The 21347-nt window shown below is 34.9% G+C and overlaps 1 protein-coding gene across 1 annotated transcript; it reads left to right on the top strand.

Annotated features, from left to right (window-relative positions):
• Positions 1-1508: 1508 nt before the first annotated feature.
• Positions 1509-19771, top strand: LOC121407564 (anoctamin-10-like). Its single transcript, XM_041598702.1, has 14 exons — positions 1509-1611; positions 2405-2689; positions 3169-3373; positions 3654-3788; positions 4454-4576; positions 8067-8309; positions 9492-9821; positions 11027-11082; positions 13681-13755; positions 14779-14982; positions 17503-17694; positions 18488-18619; positions 19130-19246; positions 19582-19771. The coding sequence occupies exons 1-14, from the start codon at positions 1579-1581 to the stop codon at positions 19693-19695; spliced, it is 2244 nt and encodes a 747-aa protein (XP_041454636.1). The 5' UTR covers positions 1509-1578; the 3' UTR covers positions 19696-19771.
• The last annotated feature ends 1576 nt before the right edge of the window (positions 19772-21347 follow it).

Raw genomic sequence — 21347 nt, 5'->3', positions numbered from 1 at the left:
TAAATATATATCAAAGCTATACACAGGCTTTAATTATTCTATTACGGTTCCTTTATCTGATTAGTCAAATGTAACGGAGGTGTATCTTATTTGTTGTCGCTGTTGAATGATTCATAGACTCTCTGTGATACTGAATAAGTGAATACTGATTACTTGGATCTGTGGGTGAAAGCAGTTGGAAGCAAGCTGCCCATTGTGGAAATTATTGCATTCCAACATACCCATGTAAATAACCTAGAACAATTGAATGGTTTTTTTCCTGGCCATATCTTCATTTAAATGTGAACTGTTCAAAACACAAAGTGATATCTTTCATGATAAACCATAAATATTATCCTTATTTGTCATGAAATGTTTCCAGGCCTCCAAAGTTGTTTTTATATGTCTACCCATTGCAATAATTCATACTCATTACTTTCAATGAGCATATAGAAAGAGAGGGAGAGATTGGGAAAGGAAATATCTAACCTCCTGTAATGAGAAAAGGGCAGTCAGTATTTATTGAACCGATTCCATTTGCTCCGACGACAATTGCTCCACTATAAATTCAAGACACTATGCATGCCCTCCTCACCCCCTCAGTCTAATAAATTTTAGTCATGTGTCCACAAAGTGATCAAGAAAATATTTGCGATCAAATGCTAATTTCAGATTTAAATTTACAAATGATAGATCAATTTCAACTTAAGCAAACCCAAATTATACTTGTTGATGCGAGAAACTGTCCGTCAATCATTTGGAAACGAAATGCACGACTTTCAATCAATTTTTAAACCTAAACTTGACTTGCAATTGATCACAAGTTTCTTGCAATGCCCCATTAGATGACCGAGAGAATGCAGCTATGCTGTCAATGTAACACCATCCTCTTGCCTATAAAGACAGGCAGTCTTCGGGTTAAAGATTTCTGCAGCTCCTCTTTCATAATCCTCTACCGCAAACAATTTTTCTTCGATGTCTTTCTGTGAAACCAAAACACTATTCCCTTATTATATAATATCACACCTTTAACCCGTCAATTAGGACTTATAATCTCTTTGTTTCTGTTTGTTCGTTCTGTAGCATAATCATAGTGCATACCCCCCCCCCCCCCCTGTCCGCCTTGTCCGCCACGGGTCCACCTACAAATCACCTCACTCCTTAGCTCAGGGTTTAGGAGTTGCATGAAGAACACTACGCGATAAGAGCGATAACAAGTAAATATTTTCTGTTTTACAATATCTACTAAGACTCCGCTGTGGATCGAGTTGAACATCATTAGGGATACCTTTTGGTGAGTAAGAAATCTCTTCTTATCCTTTACAAGAATTCCCAAGAATTAGTAGCCATCAGAATAGTGTGCAGGACCAGCTGATCCAAACTTCCCGTCAAGTGCCCCGCCCACTCCACAAGCGCGCGCACGTTTACCGATATCTGTACAGTATACCTGGAACAAATGAATTTTAATATAAACGCAAACGGATACTCGACCACACATTGATTGTGATGATTCATGCAGGCCGCGCTAGCGCTCTGTGCATTCAATCACCCAATACAATACTCTGCTGCTATATAACGTTAGATGATGTGGAAGCAGGCATGGAGTTGAACACAGATCAAGAAATTGGAAGCGTGAGTTATCTTATTTGATTTATAACACTCCGAGTTCTTCCTAATGTTATGTGGAACTCAACTCAGCCTCGGCCAATTTCAAAATACACCACTGTACTAATCATATGTTGTCATCAGACATACCGAGTCTCATATTAGCCACCCATGGGTTCATACTAACCTCGTACAAAACTACAATGTGTGAGTGCATATTAGCCTACTTTAACATCTCAGGCGTGAAACTTCTGGGTTTTCCTCAAGAGTATGAGTCTTGCTATTCCCTAATCCAGATGGGTGGCTGTGCCCATAGGCCCATCTGGGTTAGCTCTTCCCCTGAATCTCTTTCTCATGTCTGTAGTACAGCTTATCCTGACGTTAATTATTATTTTGTACTTTAGAAATTAGGAAGCTGTGACTGTGAACAAATTTGTTGCTTATTGTGACTCTAGTCTTGGCTATAATCATACACAGGATGAGCATATCTAACAAGAAATGGACAGAATTAGAAATAACCATCTGGAAGAAATCTTATTTTTAGTATGTAACAGAGATGCCAAGTTCAAAGACCAGCTATGCGTGAGATTTTCTGTGAATCTGAGTGAGATCACAGACATTGTGTACAATGTATATGGGGATAGGCTGTGATAGTTGCGTGAGACAGAGATTTGAGGGGATGAACAAGAGTCCAAAATGCTTGAGTCTCACGCACAATGCGTGAGAAAATGGTAGCTCTGATGTAAGTTCACGTACACGATTTCCATAGAGAGTGGGTCATGGAATTGTTGAAATTCCACAAATCTCTATTTTTTTCTAGATGGAGTGTGACGGCGTCAACCCTGTCCAAGACCCGGTTGAAGGACTGTTGGAGGATATCAACATTGAAGAACCATCACATTATGATGACCTTGATAACAAAGCAAGCATTCAAGACATTCCGCTCCATCAGGAAGATCCAAACAGTGCACAGAATGGATCAGCAAGCACTGAAAGTTGCTGTAACCATAGCGAAGATGAAGATGATGATAAAATGCTGTGTATCTTGCAGTTCAGCAAAGGCACTAACATGTCAACAAAGAATTGGCTCTTGTCCTTTCTAAAGGTTAGTTTTACAGAACAGTTATTGTTTTGGTGTTGAGTGAGGAAAAGGCTGCTAAACAGAGCTCAAACACCTAGTCACTAAGGTTAGGAAGATGATACCGATCATGTCAGTCGTAGATTAATGCAGAGTGATGACAAATGCCTCTGTGCAGTTGTCTCAACTTTTTGTGATAAGTCTCTTGATGAAGTCTGAGAAACTGTCAGCTCATCATGCAAATTCATAAACTAACAGAAAGAGCCTCTAAAGCTGTGATGATTTGTACTCGTCTTTAATTCAAAAAGTGTTTTTTTTAGAAATGAATCAATAGTCCTAAGGTTTTGAAGATGCTTTATACTGTCAACTGCTGCCACGGTGTCAGTGAGGTCCTGTAGATCTAGATAACAAAGCAAAAACGTTTTCTGGTTTGACTGGTATTCATTAAGGATCAAAAGTAAATGAGAGAAACCTGGATTATTTTCAATGTTTTATTCCCCTTACAGGCTCCAGAGAAGGAGGGAGGAGGGGAACTCCTAGTCAGCACCATCCAAACCAAGAACAACGGTGATGGAGACATTGTACTCCAGCTTGGAGCAACAAGGGAGAGGCTCCTTGAGGGAGCTGAGAAGATCTGTATCAGGAAGAAATGCAAGGATGGATCCCTGAGGGAGTTCAGTAGGGGACATCGGGATCACTTTGACAGTGGAAGTAAGTCGTGACTTGTCAAAGATACTTGTTTCAAATTTTTTCAGAATAGATGAGGAATAGACTGATCTTTCAGGATAAACAAAATGTATTTGACCAGTCATATGTATGCATGCTTGAATGTCCTGTGGTTACGGGACATAAAATGTAATTTTCCAGTTGCTCTCTTTCTAATCTGCTTTTTTCCCCCCATTTTAACCCATTCCACATTTACTTTCTATGATAAATGTGCTGAACTTTTATGTTATTTTAAATTGTGTTAATGTATTTCATCTTATTGCAGACAAATGTTTCCTGACTACTTGCGAGAAACAGCGTGTAATCTACTACCTCCTTACTAATGTTCGAAGTTCCAAAGAAGAAGACATTCCTGGTACCGAGACCAAAAAAATAACCCTACACCCAGAACAAAGAATAGGTGAGAAACCTCGAATTATAATTCTTTTCTTTCTGTGGCTTATTCAGCATTGCTGTTTCAAATACACCCATGTTACACTTGAAATAATGTATGTTTTACTATACCGGTAGTTGAACTTTTAAGCAGTGCAAAATGTATACAAGTATCATGATTAGTACTTGATGCTCTTGAGGATCATATTGTATAGATAAGCTAGAACGTATTGATTTACAATACCATATGGTTCTTATATGTTTTGATACTTATGTATTTTCTTTAGAAGTGTAGTTAAATGAACGGATGTCTAAATTAACATTATTTATTATCCTTTTGGCTGAGAAGTGGATCATATTAATACTTTTATTAAAGATTGGAGTTATTTTTTTTGCGATGCATTGACATGTAGTCACAACGCTTTTAGTAGTATACATGATGAACAAAGAGAGAAGAGTTTTTACAGATTTTAGAATTACTGGGACATGGAGATGTAAAATTATTTATTTCATGAATGAAAAAAAGATAAGTGATCATGTAGAAACATTACTTTCAGTCATCAATGGTATTGGAATGGGGGAAGGAAAAAAGGCAATTAAATCAAAGGTATATAGTAATTTGAGGTATTCAGAAAGACTGCAGTATGAAATGTCTAATTTTTCAACCTTTTTCAATGACTTTTCATATCTTAGTGCCTAAGATGATGAACAGTGGACTCATTGATGGAATCTATCCCCTACACACCTCATCTGAACTCATATCATTAGAGAATCATTGGTATAATCATTCCAATTACTTCCAAGGCCAACCAATAGGTAAGACTATCATTATTATCATCGCAAGCCCATTGCACAAAGAGTTATGTTTTAAGAAAAAAAAATCAATTAAGTCCGAAAAGTATACTTCTGACTGGTTGAAGTTCAAGTTGTATTAGGTTACATGTCTGCAGGAAACATGTGATCAATTGCAAGTCTTATTTTGGATCCCTAAATCACATTTGCAATTAAATTGTAAATTGATTGATTGCTGATTTGCTTCCTTGCAACAAGGAGTATAATCTGATTCTCTGTACAGATAAATGTGATCTATAATTGATTGCAAATATTTTCTTGCAAGACTCCATGTGTAAAGTGTGCCCACTCTCTGTTTACTGAGTTTCTTCTACACAGTGTGTGTCCCAGCAAGATTAATGTAGTTCTTTAGAATTGGTGGTAATTTTCTTCTTTTTTTTCAATCTGCGTATTTAATCAAGGATTTATCTTATAGAATAAGATGAAGTCCAAATTCCAGAGAATGTTGAATTAAAAGTTAATACACATTTCATAACAACCAAAATTCATACATGACTTGCAGATATTTTTCTGTGATATGATTTATTACAAATCATGTCAGCTGGGTGTATGTACAAATTAAGGGAAGTTATTCCATCAATGCTGATCATTGAAGTGTATTATTGCAGACATCGATGGATCACATTATATTTTAATAATTTTCTAATCTGAGGTGTGCATGATTACCTGCTTTTGATGTCTTCTGCTAGACTAAGGCCGTGTTAATGCTTCCACTTTTCAGGCCAGAATCAGCGTTTCCATACATGATTAGTTCAAAACATGGTTGTGTCTATGCTTACTTTCATTTAAATGACGTTTCAAAACACTGATCGTAAACTCACAAAAAGGTGCGTTTGTAAATGACGTTTGACCAGAATCAGGCAAGTATGAACAGACCACGATCGTAAACGTTTTTGTCTCACCTGCATAGTAGAGTGAGATTATAGGCACCGCTTTTCCGACGACGGCAGCGGCGGCGTCAACATCAAATCTTAACCCGAGGTTAAGTTTTTGAAATGACATCATAACTTAGAAAGTATATGGACCTAGTTCATGAAACTTGGCCATAAGGTTAATCAAGTATTACTGAACATCCTATTAGAGTTTCATGTCACATGACCAAGGTCAAAGGTCATTTAGGGTCAATGAACTTAGACCATGTTGGAGGAATCAACATCAAAATCTTAACCTGAGGTTAAGTTTTTGAAATGTCATCATTACTTAGAAAATATATGGACCTAGTTCATGAAACTTGGACATAAGGTTAATCAAGTATCACTGAACATCCTGCATGAGTTTCACGTCACATGACCAAGGTCAAAGGTCATTTAGGGTCAATGAACTTTGGCCGAATTGGGGGTATCTGTTGAATTCCCATCATAACTTTGAATATTTATGGATCTGATTCATGAAACTTGGACATAATAGTAATCAAACATCACTGAACATTTTGTGCAAGTTTCAGGTCTCATGATTAAGGTCAAAGGTCATTTAGGGTCAATGAACTTTGGCCGAATCGGGGGTATCTTTTGAATTACCATCATAACTTTGAAAGTTTATTGGTCTAGTTCGTTAAACTTGGACATTAGAGTAATCAAGTATCACTGAACATCCTGTGCGCATTTCAGGTCACATGACCAAGGTCAAAGGTCATGTAAGGTCAATGAACTTTGGCCATGTTGGGGTTTTTTGTTGAATAACCATCATATCTCTGTAAGTTTATTGGTCTAGTTCATAAAAAGTGGACATAAGAGTAACCATGTATCACTGAACATCTTGTGCGAGTTAGAGTAGTTTTCAAAGTCAGCACTGCTGCTATATTGAACCGCGTGATGCAGGTGAGACGGCCAGAGGCATTCCACTTGTTTAATTATTTCATTTCCGGTGCTTGCTTCCGGTGAGATGAAAATCTGCGGGCAAATACAGTCGCATTGCTCCATATGATCGCATGTTATCTCTATGTAATAACAACACTTGGAAAAAAAACTTTCATAAAAAGGCACACCCAATTTGACCTCACTTTCATGCTCAATGAAAATTACAATGCGAAGCCAGTTGGAGATCGTGATTTCGCCTCTGAAAAGTTAAGCATAAACAGCACTCCCAGATGCACGTTTATGATCGGCGATTTGAATCGACATTTGAAAACGTTGATTCTGTCCTCGCAATGGAAGCATAAACACACCCTTAATGAGCACAATCCCACACCCTGATGTTGATTTAGTCTCATCCTGTATTCTTAATGATAAGATATCAGTTGGTTCTTTGTCTTAAAGTTGACATGTTTGTATTCTGATGGTATCACATTGAGTTTGTGTATTTGTCTCCATGTTTGCCTTGGGTAAAGATCATTGTTTACAATTTGCAGGTGGATAATGAAACTGTACATTTGCAGTTACATGTACATGTAAGCTTGTTTAAGGTTATGATCTTATATCTTCTTGATAAACTGATGATTGCTTATTCAATAGTGCAATAGTTGTATCAATTACTTTCAGATTAACTTCAGTGAAGGTTTTCATGAAGAGTTTTGTCTGTGATTTTCACTGACTTATTTCCTCTCAGCCAAACAGATGTGAGAATCATCTTTATTTTATTTTTTTTCAATTCAAGATCTACCGTACTTGCCACAAACCTAATGTGAAAGGGGCACACTACATGTAAACAACTCCCATACGTCACTGTACAGTCACATTACCAGCAAAACTGATTGGAGATGAGAAATCTATATAAGATATCATGTTACATAACTCTGTCTGTATGGAGGCATAAAATTCAAGGACTGAAATTCAATATGTGCAATATATTTCAATCCAAGGTTACGTTACTTAAATTATGATGGGTTGTGGTCTCTGAAATTTATTAGTGTATTTTAGAATGTACATGTATGTATGGAAATATATGAACAGGTGAAAAACTATTTTAATTGCTTCATTAAAGTTTGATGTTTGTGTAGTTTTATGCAGGCATCGGGTATTTACAATATCATGCAAATTGAATTTACTGTATAAAGCATTGTTCTACTCTAGGATTTTTCTCCATCTCCATTTACATATTATTGCTTGTGAAGTATGAACACAATTTCAGTTTGTAGAATAACTGTATTCAAATCAATGTATAAAGTAAATTCTGATTTACAATGGGAACATCTGTTTTGAGTCTACAGTACAAACTTCTAAAAATTTTAGCCTTTTACTACTTTGTCAGTGTGGCACTCTGCATGTAAACAAACATTAAATATGTTTTAGAATTATAATTTTTTTTGGAGGGCGTGCAGCCGAATAGAGTACTGCATGTCTTTACCTGAATAGCAAGACCAAGTTGCAAGACTACCTCCAGAGATGGTCCAAATGCATGGTCATGTTTGGCCCAGCATTTGGGATCTCGATCATCACAATGACTGTAAACAGGATCTTTGTGTCTGGACTACAACAAATAACAAATGATTTATTTTTATTTTTTCAATCCTTTATAGAGATGATCAGGGACTACTTTGGAGAGAAGATTGGCATCTACTTCTCCTTTCTTGGATTCTATACCAAGGCTCTGTTTCTCCCCGCTGCCTTTGGACTCATCTACTTTCTCCTGGATACATTTGTCGGCCATCTTCCCCATGGTTATGCTATCTTTGCCATCTTCAATCTTTTCTGGACCACCTTGTTCCTAGAATTCTGGAAGAGGAAGTGCAACGCCAAGGCTTTTCGATGGGGAACCTACGGTAAGAGAAATCTTGCTGATGTGTGTGCTCTGTGTTGATTTTGTAACTAGATTGGAACACACTCTCCCTCGATCCCTCCACTGTTGAAGAGAAGATTGTGCGTTAATCTTAAAGCAAATACGTAGAACTGAATATGCTAAGCCAGATATACCAACCAAACGCATATGACATTTTGATCCAGAGCACCAGGTCCACCAGTAGAAAATACCAGTAACACCATTTAGACCAGTTGAGTTGGGTACACCAGTTAGACCACTGAGACCAGTAACAAACTCCAGTTATCAAGCCAGTTTCAAAATTCCAGTTAAAAACTAACTAGAGACCAGGAATTCAAGACCAATTTAATTTTTGACTGACAGTCCAGTATAATTTTAACTGGAGCAGTTAGACCAGTAAATTGGTGTTCCAATTTCCAGAGTTACCAGTTAAAATTCTACTGGTCGAACTGGTCCAGTTGAACTGGTTCTTCCTTCTGGGTATGTAGCTAATTTATTTTCTTTGAGATTTTTTTGTTATGCAGGATGTTTATAAAGAGCAGTTTTGTAACAGGGGTGACTGTTCTGTCAAAAGTTATTTCAGGTCATTAAATCTTTGTGAAAGTTTTTTTTTTGGGGGGGGGGTTTAAATTACTCTAATTTTGAAAGATCTTTGTTTTTTCAATAGCCACATCATGTAACATGATTTCAAGGTCACACTGTCAAAGTTGATGCAGTAAAAAGTTGTGTAGTGCAAATGATTGCTGCAGGGGCATTCTTCTTGCCTAGGTATTCAAATCTTGCTCGTCAAAATTTTATCCACTCCAGATCCTCTTGGTTTTATTCATACTTTGAAGATTGAAGATTTTACAACATGGCTTTTGTATCTTGAATAGTATGCATCCAAGTTTTTAAAGACGGTTTTTAGAATTCATCACAGTGATGACACGCTATTCTCTTACAGACAGCAAGAACACACTTGTTTAAATAAACGTCAAGTTTGGGTGGTCCTTTTTTAGGACCAACACATGCACTTAAAGGAATGCATGGTGTACTGTGAAACCACTGCATTCTCTTATTTGCCATAGAAACTTTCAACATTATTTTGTGTGTATATCATTTATTGAATGTATATCATTTATTGAATTGTTCATCTAAAATGGACAAAATTTCTTAAAGATATTTTCATTGTTATGTTTGCCTTCAGGTATGGTGAAATTTGAGGAGCCAAGGGCGGAGTACCACGGACCGATCGGCACCAACCCTGTGACCGGACGAAGAGAGCCTCGCTACCCCGAGTCCAAACGTTTCTACAAGAAATACTGTGTTTCAGCCCCAATCATCCTGGTCTTCCTCTGCCTAGCCTTTCTCATGATGTTAGGCTTCTTCTGGTTTGAAGATTACCTCAAGACCAAGGTGGATGTCAACACCACCGTCGGAGGCCTGGTGCTCCTCCTGCCAAGTGTGCTCTATGCTGTGGTTATCATCATCGTCAACTCCTTCTACCGCAAGATTGCAAGCTTTCTCAACGATTGGGGTAGGTTATCTTGAAAATGTCTTGGTTTTGTGGATGTTCCCCCGATATTACATACCTGTATGAGTTTGTGTTTCGAATCCGTGATATCGAATTCAACATTGAATTCATCCCAATTATCGTGCCTTTGGCAAACCAGTATTCTTAAGATTGTATAAAATGAATTTTATTTTGCATGCAATGAAGTAGAGATATAAAGCATTTGTTGTTTGTGTGTCCATATACAAGTCACAAGAATTTTCCAGCCCTAATCGTTAATGTGTCATGGCATGAGTAGTTTTGTAATTGAAATATAATCACCATTGACACCTTGAATACTAATCATTTCTATTAAAGTTTAAAAGAATTGCCCATATGAATAAAAGCTAACAAAATACTTTCTCTGTAAACTTTTACTTTGAAGCTTTTTTTATCAAATCAATCGATGCTTTTAAGCAGAAACTTAAACACATTAAAAGCATTTTTTGCAAGCATGTTTTAACAAATCTTTTTTTAATATGCATTTACAATGTATACAAAGCAAATGACAAAATGACATGAGATTTGATTGCGTGTTTGATATGAATAAACAGTGGTGCTAAAAAGTTGGTGACCCCACCAGAAAATGAACATATTTAAAATTGTTCATGTTGTGCCATGTTTTTGACATCTCTCTGGGCTTACCAAATATTGTAGTGTTGTTGTCTACTTTCTAAGACCACTCTATATGAATGCTTTTTGTTCAACAGAGAATTTCAAAGACCTTTAACAGTCTTTTTGCAGTTTCCTAGCATGTGTTTTGATTGTTATTGTAAACAGCTGTTACCTGTACCAATAATCAATATCAAATGGAACAAAATATTTTGCATGTTCAAATTGCTTTCATGATGCATAATAATGTGAAAAGTTTACTGTTGTCTTTTTCGTACTGAAATAAGATTTGAGTATTATTTTTATTTTAGACTTTAAAAAAGGACCAATGCATAGCTCTATAATACAATATTGAACAGCAAATAATTATCCTTTTTGGATATCACTGAATTGCACAAATTTACTGAAAAAAAACCACCTCTGGAATCTCCTAAAACATTAATACCCTCAGTATTCCTTGCCCCTACCCTCACCCAGCATATATTGTTGCTTTCTAGTACATTTTAAGATTTAAATATTGTATTCACGTGGGTGTGTATTTTGCATGCGATTGTCTTGTTTTTGTGTGTGTATAACAGAAAACCATCGTCTTCAGTCAGCCCATGAAAACAACTTGATTCTTAAACTCGTTGTGGTGAGTGTCTTTTCCCAAAATTTGTCAGATACCTTGACCTTCCATTTATCATTATAATACTGTGTATATATGCAGTCATGTACCAATAATACTGTCAATATGAAACTAGAATCTAATTGTATAAGTATCATCATGATTCCAGATACATAAACTATGATTCACTTTGCATGAAATACCAGTTCAGCTGCTTCGTGCTCCAAATAACTAGGGAGAATAAAAATTGTCACTTGTTCTTTTCTTACACAGCTGCACAAATCACAGTGATAAAATAAGACTATGTTGATGGATGAAATTTTGATATTGTATCAATGACTATTGTAAAACACGAACCATGCAAAGTCTAGTTCGATGTCAGTACATTTCATTCCTGTTTCCGCAAATCATAATATATTTCAATTAATAGGTCGTACAAAATTTGAATTGAGACATTATTTTTCTGAAAATAAAAGATTATATCATTTGTATACTTTACACGAAACAATTTCAGAACAGTTGATTGATAAAAATTGGGGAATGAAGATGAGAGATGGTATTTAAACAAAAGTTATGAGTCTCTGTCATGCTGCACACGGAATCGTTTCATGAAGGTGTATGTACATGTATGTAATTCATGAAAATTTAAACAAATTGTTGAAATGCAGTAAAACCTGTCTATATAGTGACCATCCAAGGGAAACACAAACTGGCCTTTATAGAAAGGTGATTGCTGTAGACAGGTTCTTATACACAACCTGCGTCCATGGAAATCAATTTTAGTGGTCACTATAGGCAGGTGACTGCAATAGACAGGTTCTTATACACACAATCTGCCTCAAGGGAAGCGGCTTTATTGGTCACTATAGGCAGGTGGCTGCTATAGACAGGTTCTTTACACACAATCTGCCTCCATGGCAATCAATTTCAGTGGTCATTATTATAGTCAGGGGCCTGCTATATAGAGGTGGCCATTAACACAGGTTCAACTTAGTTTGCAGGCACAGACCTATGGTTTTAGAGAAATGCATAGTGCATAATGCAGAGTCTGAATTGGTGAGACTAGATTCACTATTAAAGGGGAAGTTCACCCTGAAGAAAACTTTGTTGTAAAAATAGCAGAAAAAATAGTAAAAAACATTGGTGAAGGTTTGAGGAAAATCCGTTAAAGAGTAAGAAAGTTATTGCTGATGTGGTTTGATGAAGAAAGTTATTAGAGCTCAAAGTTTTGGATTTGTGACGTCATAAACGAGCAGCTGCCCATGTGTTATGCAATATAAAATGCATGATTTCAAATTTTGTATGGTTCCTGATGACTTAATTTTGTTTTCTATTTATGATCGGTTGTGAAATGATTTGTCTATTGATATACAAAAGGTATAGTGAAAACCATTTTCAATTTTCTGAGAAAATGACATTTCATCGCTATGTAGGAATGTTGCTGGCATATGACGTCACAAATCAAATAATTGAAATTGTAATAACTTTTTAATTATTTGATGAATTTTTCTCAAACCTTCAGCAATATTTTTTATTTATTTTTTTTTTTATTTTTACAATAAACTTTTTGTCAGGGTGAACTTCCCCTTTAACTTTGGCTGGCTCTATAGACATAGTATTTGGAGTCTAGTCTTCAATCTAGACCTGTTATTGGTTGAAGTGTCAGATATGAGTCTGTGCTTACAAACTGCTACCTTGCTGCTGTCAAACTTCCCTTCATTATCTCGAGCAGTTTTAGGACAATTTTTTTCGAAAGATTGCCTTGTCCTCATAAGGGCTGATATAGGGGAAATTGGGGTTAGTTGGAACATTTTTGACAAAAATTGCTGTAAAATCCAAATAGATTTGATATGAGAAACAATCAATACATCAACTTGAAGCATATGTTTAAGGGCTTTAAATGTACCCCATAAGATTTTTAACTCTATGATGGTTAATGAAAAAATCCACCTTGAACAAGCCCATCGCAAGCATTCCAACTTACCCCATATACAGGTTTAGTTGGAACATGGTATGGGGTAAGTTGGAACACTGCATGGTCAATTAAGAATTATACTAAAACTACTTACAACCGTAATATTACATGGTTTTAGCATATTTGCTTTATTTTTTTCAAGTTCAAAATATTAAAAGTGGATTTGTTGAACTTTATGTTTTCTATTATTCAGCCTCTCACGCAAATTGAACCAAAATAAATCATGGATGAAGACCAAACATGAATTATATTCCACCTCTATTAATTAATAGCTTTTCCTTGTTTTATGATAGTCCTGACAAAAATGGTGCATCAACGATTTTTCATCTCAATTATTTTTGTACTAATGTTATTACATTTCTTATTTCTTGCTCATTTTTTAAATCAATTTTTCTTATACTTTATGTTGAAGGCTTAAGATAATCTGTAATTTGTTGAATGAGTTGGCAGCCATCGTTCCATCAATGCGTGGTCCAAGTTGTTCAAGGATTAATTTTAAGTCTAAATGTAATTAACTTTGTAAGTGTTGTGAGAATATCAACCATGATGTTTGGGTGTTACAATCATTTGAATAATTTATTGTATGTTCTGCAAAAGTTCTACAATTTCTTATTATTTTCTCTTTCATTTTTTCTTTCTGCTTAATACAGTTTGACTTTGCAAATTGTTTCATGTGCCTGTTCTTCATTGCCTTCTACCTTCAAGATATGGTCAAACTACGCAAGGTATGTCACTTTATTATACTATAATCAATCATATGCCATTGGGCACTGGTTTAAATTGTTGGTGAACTGTAATCCTGTAAGAGTTATCTACTTTCTAGATAGATATTAGCCATCTTTGTGAATGAGAGTGGAATTGTATTGAATATATCATAGCATTTCTTTTAAAGGGGAGGTTCACCCTGACAAAAAGTTTGTTGCAAAAATAGCAGATAAAAATCATGAAGATACTGATGAAGGTTTGAGGAAAACCCATGAATGACTACAAAAAGTTATTAGAATTGTAGTTTTATGATTTGTGACGTCATATTCGAGCAGCTTTCCTATATATCATATGGTAGAAAATCAATGAAATGTCATTTTCTCAGAATATATTAGAAATGCTTTTATTGTACCTTCAGTATATCAATACACATAACATTTTACATGATTCTACAAGGAAAGAAGAAAATAAAGTCATCACAAGCCATTAAAAAATGAAATACATACATTTTGTTTTGCATAACATAACTGCTCATTTTTGACGTCACAAATCAAACATTTGAAATTCTAATAACTTTCGTAATATCTAATGGATTCTCCTCAAACCCTTCAACAATATTTTTTTTTTCTCTCTGCTATTTTTACAACAAACTTTTCGTTAGGATGAACTTCCCTTTTTAAGTATAAACTCTATTCATTTGCACCTTTAGTACCGTACTTTGCAGAGTTGATTTCTAAAAACATGTCTATTAGTATTGTACTGATGTGGAAATCACATCTATTATTACTGTTATTGTCGTTGGTTGTCATTTTTATTTGGGGAAGCATTTTCATGAGGTAATCATATTTCATCAACCTTTATTGTTGAAATATTTGTATTAATTACTTTTTATAAGCTGAGGCAAACCTCAGCAAGTTTTAACATTGCAAGTGCTAACATTTCTTATATATGGTACTGTCTCAAGTATTGAGTAATGTTTAGCAATTTTAGGGTGTATTCTAGTACATCTTTTCATAATTCTTTCCTTTCATTGTATCCAACAGTACCTATCAACCCTACTCATCATCCAACAATTCATTGAACAATTCCTTGAGACCGCTCTTCCCTATCTCATCCTGAGGTTCTGGCGGGGAAGAAAGGATGATGATGTTGCCAAGGCTAAGAAAGATGATGATGCTCCTCGGGAGGGTGGAAAGAAAGATGCAGCTCAGCTTGTAGCAGAACAGAGCAAAATGGACCATTATCCAGTGAGTTCAGTTGTTGATGATGATGATGATGACGGTGGTGATGATGGTGATTTTGATGTTGATGATGGTGATGATGATGATGGTGGTGATGATGATGATGATGGTGCTAACTATGATGATGATGGTGATGATGGTGGTGGTGATGATGATGATGATGATGATGATGATGGTGGTGGTGATGATGATGGTGATGATGATGATGATGATGATGATGGTGGTGGTGATGATGATGATGGTGATGATGATGATGGTGGTGATGATGATGATGATGATGGTGGTGATGATGATGGTGGTGATGATGATGATGGTGATGATGATGATGGTGGTGGTGATGATGATGGTGATGGTGATGATGATGGTGGTGGTGATGATGATTATGATGATAACGATGTGATGATGATGATGATGATGATGATGATGATGATGATGATGATGATGGTGATGATGATGATGATGATGATGATGATGATGATGATGATGATGGTGATGATGATGATGATGATGATGATAATGATGTGATGATGATGATGATGATGATGATGATGGTGATGATGATGATGATGATAATGTTCAGCAATACCTTATAGTTTGAAAGTATTTTGCCTTAGTTTGACTACCGGTTTATATATATGTTTATAAAAGCTTTCTGATTTTGCAATTAAGTCAAACATTAAAGTATTGCTTTAATATTTGTGTATTTATATAATCCAAAAATATTTTGCTGAAAAGTTTTATTGCAATTGCATTGTACTCTCCTATTGATTAATTTATTTTGATTTTATTGAATGTTATGTGAAGGTTAAGGTAAGAATATTTTTTATTACTATTCCTTTGAGAGTATTCAGGGACATAGTTAATTCATTTGTTGTGAGCTCTTTGTTTAATATTTCATCAACATTATTTGAATAATTCTACTTCACTTAAAATTATGAACAGTGTTGATTTTTTTTGGACTTTGGACAGGATTACACAAAAATCTTTTTCTGTTAAATGTGTAGGTAAAAGTTGGTCAATAAGAAAGTGTTAACACAGTTATGAGGTGTTCATGCATAGAATTTAGGCATGGTTTAGTACTTGAGGCATAGTTGAGTGTGTTTTAAACCACCCCAATGTTACATTAGCACATTGACAACTGACGATGGTACCAGCCCACAAAGTGATATGTGTGTCATATGATGACTAAAATGCAAAATATTAAGAAAAGCCAAGAAATATGATTAACATTACTTGACACATGAATTAAGATATACGGTATGTGATACAGTATCATAGATTAAATGCTGTGAATCAAATTACCCAATTCTTTATAAAATGTTGCTCAATTCTGCATGCAGCTATGATAGAGTGGAAAACACTGTCCCTTGGATAGGATGTTAACCACAGGCGTTGTGAATAGGAGAATTTCCACCTTTGCCTTACTCACTGCGCTGTAGGGATCTAGTTTTAGGAAATGTGTTTTCAGCAATAGGATGTTGTGGTAATTTCTTAGGATTTTCTGATTTTTATTTGTTTGTCTTGTAATAAAAGGACTTTGGTGTATCATTGAAGGAAGTCAATCTTTTTTATTGGTATTTCCTGTTTTTATGACTTGATTTCCACAACTTCCTACAAATTGTAAAAATCTGATTTTATAACAATCAGTATGATTAATATCACAGTTTTTCCACCTATTATTTTACATACATTTAAATGTAGTTTCATGAATTTAGTAGATTAGGGTAATTTTAAGAGAATTTCTTGATTTGAACACTATGATTTTGACTTGACTTGAACACTATGATTTTTTTTAAATGATATTTCATACTTTTATAATTTTGATTATTATTGTGATTATTTATTTTTTAGAAGGATTTGAATAAGTAGTTATAGGTATAGTTGTACTTTGCAATTTATTTATTTTTCCATTTCAGCATAAATTTAAAGAATTGTGATTGAATATTGATACACCAAAAACTAAAAAGAAAGCATGAGAGTCATTCATGTGTATATTATAATTCTTTGATTTTATCCTCTAGACAATGATTCCATTCCCTTGGATCTATGCCAAAAAGCAATTGCCATGTATTAACTTCTTTGTCCTTGGCGTTCCAAGGGAAATATTTTCTTTCTGTTATAAGTCATATTTTGTATTTCTTTTGCTGAATACATGTAATATGATAATAATAACAATAAAAATCTATTATAGGAAGTACATGGTGTCAATGTTATTTTAAACTTGAGAAATACATGTATAAGATGTGTCACACTCAATATCCTTTTCTGAAAAATAATGTGATAAAAGCAGAATAGTGCAATCTCTGCCTTTTCATGTCAGTTGAATACCGGTAATGTGTTAATTTGGACGTTATAAGAGTAATTTAAGCGAGTTTGAAGAGTAAAATTATCCCCCCCCCCCCCCCCCCCCCCCCGATACATGTAAATCAAGATCTAAAAGCTGGATGTACGTTTTCCACTCCCAGCTCTGAGAACAATCAAACCAATGAACATTTCCTTTCTATGCGTTCAATTTTCTTTCTCCAGGGGACATTTGATGACTACCTTGAGCTGTTCCTGCAGTTTGGCTATGTATTCCTCTTCTCAGCTGTGTTCCCTTTGGCTGCTGTCTTTGCTCTACTCAACAATGTGATCGAGGTCCGCAGTGATGCCTTCAAGCTCAGCAGAGTCTGTCAGAGACCGTTTGGACAGGCCGTAGCAGATATTGGTACATGGCAGGTAAGAGGAGTCAAGTGATTACAGAGGAACAGCATGGGAGATTTATCAAAATGCATACTGAAATCCATGCATCTGGTTTGTTGAATGCAAGTTTTTCATTGAAAATAACATAACATACCAGGGACCCATGGTGAAAAGAGTTGTTTTTAACACTACAGATCAAGCACAAGTTCAAAATATATGCTTCTTATTGATTTGAATTAATAATTTCAAATTCAAGATTGTTTATGTCCTTAGATATGCAAAGCCAAAATGCAGAGATTTCTAGCTTCGTTTGTTCAGTTTTCCTGGTCACAAATTTGTTAAAAATAAGTTATGTTATATTTATTCAGTTGATCAGTTTGCAAAATGGTGTGGGGGATTAAGGTTTAGAGCTTATTTAGAAAAAGTACTGGTAACGTGCAACATTTTCAAATAGATATTCATCACTATTTTAATTGTCACTAACTTTCGCACATGAGTGCTTTTTTTCAGATTTAAAAGTCCTTTCTTTGAAACCTGAAAGTATTTAACTTATTTGTGGTATGACAACCTCATCTGTTGATATCTCTGTCTTATTGATGAACTTAAGTAAACTATTTATGAAACAGAATATAGCTGATATCATCCATACAAAATCTTGTTGATTACAGGTCATTACAAGTGACTACAGATATTTTAATGCAAGTACAATCTTGTTTTTCTTGCTTAAAAAATAGATAAAACTAAAACCATGATGATTTCATATTAATAACTCAGTCTTGCCTGTAGATAACCTTTGAGATAATGAGTCTCCATTTTTTTTTTTTGACAGATCACCTTTGAGATAATGAGTATCATAGCTGTCCTTACCAATGTAGCGTTGATGGCGCTATCACCCGAGATCCAGTCTATGTTTCCTGACATGTCTACCACCAAATACATCCTCCTCTTTGTGATTGTAGAGGTAAGTACATATATAAGATTACAGTTAAGCTTTCTTCTTTTTTTGCCACCATATAAACATATAGTTTATAGCATTTTACTAAGCAGGAAGTCCATAAGCATTTATTACCAATCTGTGAGTAGTTTAAGATATAGAGCAGTGGCCATAAATCCAAGTGAAAAATATTTGATGAGTGACTAATGAATTTTGTGAACATTTGTCATTCTAGAAACTCTCTGAGCTGTTTTCTACATGATATAACATGGTATTTATCATCAACAAAATTAGATATGATCTCTGCATTGAGAAATATGGAATGCTTTGGGAAATTGATTTGTAACTTCTAATCTCTCACTAGATCTTTCCATTGTTATATAAGTTACAGTCAGTTTGATGTATTAAAGCATATCTCTTGATATTACAACCTGCTTTGATATTTAGTTAAAAAAATATCCATGTTTGATGAATTTCTTTTTGAGGAATACTGCTGAAGAAGTTGATATTTTCCCCTCATTTCCTCTCTGCTAACAGCACATCTTTCTAGCCTTCAAGGCAGCCATAGCTATCTTAATTCCTGATCTACCTCAATGGATGGAGGTAGAGCTAGCCAAGGAAGAGTTTGAATCTAGAAAAGCTCTTGCTGAAAGGGTAAGTTTCTTTATTTGTTTACGTTTTTTTTAAGGGGGGCATTCCGAGAGTTGACAAACAAAAGGCTTCAACCAAAATAATATTGTTGATTTTGAGAAAAAAAATTATGTTTGATAATTTTCTCCACCAAGCAACTCTATTCATTTTAAATGTAATAAATCTTTCATTCAGTCAGGAGTCCAAAGTTTAAATTAAATCATATTTCTGCCCACTTTGAATGAGACAATCACCCTGACCACCCCTCCCCTCCGTCCACTTGAGTGTTCAAAAGAGAGCCTGAATGTTATCTTATTGATATCTTTCTGCTCTCATTCTTCTATCCCATGATGCAACAGAAAGCAGCAGAGTTGACCCGCCAGCTATCTTTCAGCATGGAAAAGGAGAACGGAGGTAATATGAAGGCTGCCCTCGCTGAAGCCCAAGCAGCACAAGCCAGTGATGCTCACTGATTGGTCAAATGAAACCTGCTAGATTTGTTTCTTAGATTTCAAAAGCTGAGTTTTATAAGACCTGTATTAACAGAGTTACTAACGCAAGATTGTGCTTTCATGTGTAAAGCATTTCAATGATTTAACATATGTATATTTATTTATATTTTTCATTAATATCAATAAAAGGTGGATGAGTAATTGTGAGTAAGGGTTTTGTTATTTTTTTTAAATAACACAATATTTGTGTTAACCTAGGAAAAGGGATGTTCTTGTAAATTAAAGTATGTGTTTAAGAAACATCCAATACAATCATTTTAATCAGGGCCCAGCTTGTATAACTTTGAGCTTTACCTCATACACATATGAGATTAAGGAGTTAGAATTAATCTCAAAATTATGAATGAACTGGAATAATTGCAAGTATTTATACATTAGGATCTTGTAATATTGGAAAATCTTTATTTTAATCAATCTGAACTCGAATACAATATCGGAAGTGTTTTCTCACTAAAGTATTAACTCTTGTACTTCATCTCTTGATTGTTATGCAACTCTTTATATTATTATTAATATACTCAACTATGTCAAATTGAACTGCAAGACCCCTATTACACTGCTCAATAGAAGTACCAAGTTGTCTGCATGTCTCCTATACTCAGTGGCCTGTATTCTGAAGTCAGGTTTAACTTGGACCATGGTCTATCTCTTTGCTAAAATTATGGGAAGCCAAACATTTCAAAATTTTGTTTACCTTGAATGCTCCACATGTTTACTGTGCTCTTTACTAATTCTTTAAAGGTGAAGACAACTGTCATACTTATCCTTCCCAGGCAGTCAATAATGTTTTGGGAGTCAAATGAGCTGATACATTGAACCTCTACTGTTAGAGATTTATGTGACAACTGGCTTTTCATAGTTAAACCAGAGTTTAAATTAAACCTGAATTCAGAATATGGGCCAGTATGTTTATCATACACAAAGTATCATAGGTCATTGTCTCTTTTTAGTGATTGCCAGATTATTAATAACACACGCCAGCATTTGTTTCATAGAATATTGATATTTCCTTCTGATGAACATATGAGGGCGATAGTATTTCATATCCTACAGTGCTTTCATTCAATATATCCTTTATCTTGCCAAGGATCACATTTTGTTTACATGTTTTGTTCTATGCATATCATTTACACAACATTGTAAATTCAGGAAACAATGAATTGTCAAATGTTACTTTTACTCATATTCTTGAATGCAATACTTTTCAAACTTTATTTATATTGAATTTGTTTTCTTCCACTATTCATGTTTTTCAGCATTATGAGTTTCTAATTTACATTCTCTTTGCATCGAACCTTTGAATGACCCACTAATTTGCTTGGAGAGAAAGAGTTCTGTTATTGCATTAACCCTGACATTGTTTTTGTTAAAGGTTCACACTGCATTGTTTTATGACTTTTCCTTTTGAGTCTCCTGCAAACTTTTGGACCAAATTCACAACAACCGGGTATGCTGATCCCAAATTATGCAAATATGTAAGTTCAGACCAAAAGTTGCTAAAAAATTGATTTCATGTACAAATCTGTTGCAAATTTGGTTTATAGCCATAAATCAAAACTGTAACATTATTTTTACTTATAACTCATTAGAATCAATTAATCTCATGTTATTTA

The sequence above is a fragment of the Lytechinus variegatus genome, chromosome 2 (assembly GCF_018143015.1).
Source record: "Lytechinus variegatus isolate NC3 chromosome 2, Lvar_3.0, whole genome shotgun sequence".
Taxonomy (NCBI): domain Eukaryota; kingdom Metazoa; phylum Echinodermata; class Echinoidea; order Temnopleuroida; family Toxopneustidae; genus Lytechinus; species Lytechinus variegatus.
The sequence above is the reverse complement of the archived record's forward strand: the minus strand, read 5'-3'. Positions and strand labels throughout refer to the sequence as shown.

Bases quoted from the DNA above. Each gene is read 5' to 3' on its own strand.
- LOC121407564 (XM_041598702.1), top strand. From the start codon at position 1,579: ATGGAGTTGAACACAGATCAAGAAATTGGAAGC. The intron at 2,690-3,168 runs GTTAGTTTTACA...TTCCCCTTACAG, and splicing joins GGCTCTTGTCCTTTCTAAAG to GCTCCAGAGAAGGAGGGAGG. The intron at 14,983-17,502 runs GTGAGTTCAGTT...TTCTTTCTCCAG, and splicing joins GCAAAATGGACCATTATCCA to GGGACATTTGATGACTACCT.